The sequence below is a fragment of the Penaeus chinensis genome, chromosome 36 (genome assembly GCF_019202785.1).
Source record: "Penaeus chinensis breed Huanghai No. 1 chromosome 36, ASM1920278v2, whole genome shotgun sequence".
NCBI lineage: Eukaryota > Metazoa > Arthropoda > Malacostraca > Decapoda > Penaeidae > Penaeus > Penaeus chinensis.
This window is the reverse complement of record NC_061854.1, coordinates 12,112,522-12,115,021: the sequence shown is the minus strand read 5'-3', so window position 1 is coordinate 12,115,021 and position 2,500 is coordinate 12,112,522. Positions and strand designations below refer to the sequence as shown.

General features: G+C 41.9%; 2 protein-coding genes across 2 annotated transcripts in view; both read right to left on the bottom strand.

The window, feature by feature from the left end:
• The window catches only part of LOC125044580 (trafficking protein particle complex subunit 12-like), a 20,947-nt gene that overhangs the window by 12,557 nt on the left and 5,890 nt on the right, over window positions 1–2,500 (bottom strand). The gene's annotated exons all lie outside the window — the stretch shown is intronic.
• The window catches only part of LOC125044581 (protein CASP-like), a 9,409-nt gene that overhangs the window by 1,064 nt on the left and 5,845 nt on the right, over window positions 1–2,500 (bottom strand). Inside the window, exon 2 of the mRNA XM_047641301.1 lies at window positions 1–2,007. This exon is cut by the window's left edge and continues 1,064 nt beyond it. Coding sequence (XP_047497257.1) covers window positions 1–1,960 — 1,960 coding nt within the window. The 5' untranslated portion in view covers window positions 1,961–2,007. The remainder of the gene's footprint in view (window positions 2,008–2,500) is intronic.

The following is a 2,500-nucleotide window of genomic DNA, read 5'->3' as shown; positions in this document are numbered from 1 at the left end:
GAACTAAGGCAGTGTACATGAAAGTTACAGTTCGTGCTGTTTTGTTGCCCAATATAAACCTCCCCATTGACAAGGTCACTTTCTCAAATGGGCTAAGAGCTGAATACCGACGTAACTTCTCTTTACGTGAGAATGATGAGAAGGGGTCTAGAGCCTCTTCGTACTGGCTACTGTATCGTGATTCTGCTGCAGAATCTTCACTGCTTTGTCTCCCTTGGTAAGACTGGAGAAATCTAATCTTTTCATAGAGTTTCAGGTTATCAGCACGTACATTATCCAATTCATTTTGAAGAAGCACCACTTGCTGACTTTTTCCAGTCAGTTCAGCTTCTAACTCCTCATTACGCTGTCGGAAACGCTCCCTCTGAGAGGAAATGATTGGTAAAATGGATTCTGCAGCTGACGAAAAGTCTGGTGGAATTCCCCCTGGTATTGGAGTTGGCGTATCAGTGACTGAAGACTGAGGGGTGCTGAGAGGAGGGGTGCTACTAGTAGAAGCCCTAACTGCCTCGGCTACTATCTCTGGCACAGAAGAACCTTCACCTTCACCCCGGTATAAAGAGGAAAGGGTCTGGACTGATGAGAGGTCAGATTCAAGATGTAATATCAAATCCTTTTGTTCAGCTGCAAGAGAACGTAATGTTGTGAGCTCCTGTTCGTACTCTACTGTCTTCTTATTCATACTATTATTCATTTGTTTTAATGCAGTATTTTCATTCTGCAAAATCTTTGTCTTCTCTAACAGGAGCACTTCTAGAGGTTTCGAGGACGTTTCAAGACTGTTCTCTTCTCCGCCATCCCTAGAAATGGGACTAAATTCAACAGATTTCATGATACTCAGTTCCCTTTTGATCTCATCATAATCCCTTTGCTGATGAACTTTGGCTTCCAAGATAGCAATCATATGAGTATTACTTTCCTGATTTTCTTCAAGGGCTCGAATCTGGTTAGAGGAACTTTCCCTAAGAAGATTCAGGGAGTTCTGCAGCTGCTTGATATCTTCCACCAATTGGGATATTTCCTTGTCCTTAGATGCCAATTCTATCTCAAGAGATGATCTTGCTAAGGTCTCTGCAGACAGTTCAACTTCACTGACAGAGGTAGTCATGACAGACATGTTTTCTGTCAGTGAATTATGAGCGGAAGTTAAGCTCTGAAGCTGTTCCTTGAGCTGTGCAGATTCTCTTTCGGCTATGGTGGCTCTCTGATTTGCCCGCTCAAGATCATTCAGCAGGATGTTAATTTCATCTGACCTGGCAAAATTTGACTCTTCAGACTTGCTCTTCAGCTCAAACAGTTCTGACTGGGTCTGGTCCAGGGTGGACTGGAGAGTCTGGGCTCTTGATTCAGCATCCTGCAACCTCCTCATTACAGATTCTTGTGTTTCCTCTAGCAGTCTCTCCTTCTCAGCATACTGACGTGAAAGCTCTCTTTCCATCTCCTTAATCTTAGTCTGCACATTGTTATCCATAAGATCTTCATAATTCTTTATCTTCTCCTTGAGTGCTTTGATGGTTACGTCTTGGTTTCTCACTTCTTTAAACTCTTCATTATATTCACGCAATGTTTCTCTCAGATTCTTGTTTTCAATTTCAAGGTCAGCAAGACGGCCTATCTTTTTCTCAAGGCCAACACAGTACTCAAGGGTGGGGAGTGGATCGCTAATATCAATCACCTTCTTATACACATTCAAAAATGCAGTCTCCACAAACTTGCTCCTTTTATAGAGGTTATCAATTTCACTTTGAAAGCTCTTCAGCAATGGGGCCACATGCTTTCGTACATCCTCTGGGGAGTTCTTCTTGAACTCCCTGGAGAGTTCCACCAGCTTCTTTCTGGAGTGCTCTGACTCATCTTGACGAGTAGCAAGCTCTGAGGCTGTCTCGTCCAGTTCCCTTTGTACACTGTGCAACTCGAAGCTCTTCCAGGCTGCTATGACTGCCTGTACTTTTACTGCCATTGCACCTTACAACCATCCAGCCAGTAAAGAGGAAAAGCTCTTGTTACCTGTTGGCAAAAGAGAACCAAATGTTAGCAGTTTTACTCAAAGCTCTCTGAAATAAGCAGTTACAGGTAAGAAAAAAAATCCTCTGGCTGGCAAAAAAGTGATGTTCTTTCGAGTTTGCACCGTAACATGAAGTGATAATACTCATTCAGAGAACTTTAACACATAGCTAACAATTGGTCTCAACCAAGCAACACTTAACACTTCCAAAGAAAAGATATATAAAATAAATGGCAGAAACTCAAATAATCATAATCACTTTTTTGCTATGACAATAAAAAGAATATCATATATATACACACACGTACATAAATTTACATATACTTACACACCGTACACACATTCATACAGACATACAGTCATAGACAAAAATAATCATCTATCTGCTTTTTGCTCGTACATCTGCGAGGCTCCCTTTCTGCTCAGTCATAGTCATGGGTGGGAAAAAGGAACGGGGTAGGAAACAATTGAGAGAGAAGGGTCTCTATTGTCTGG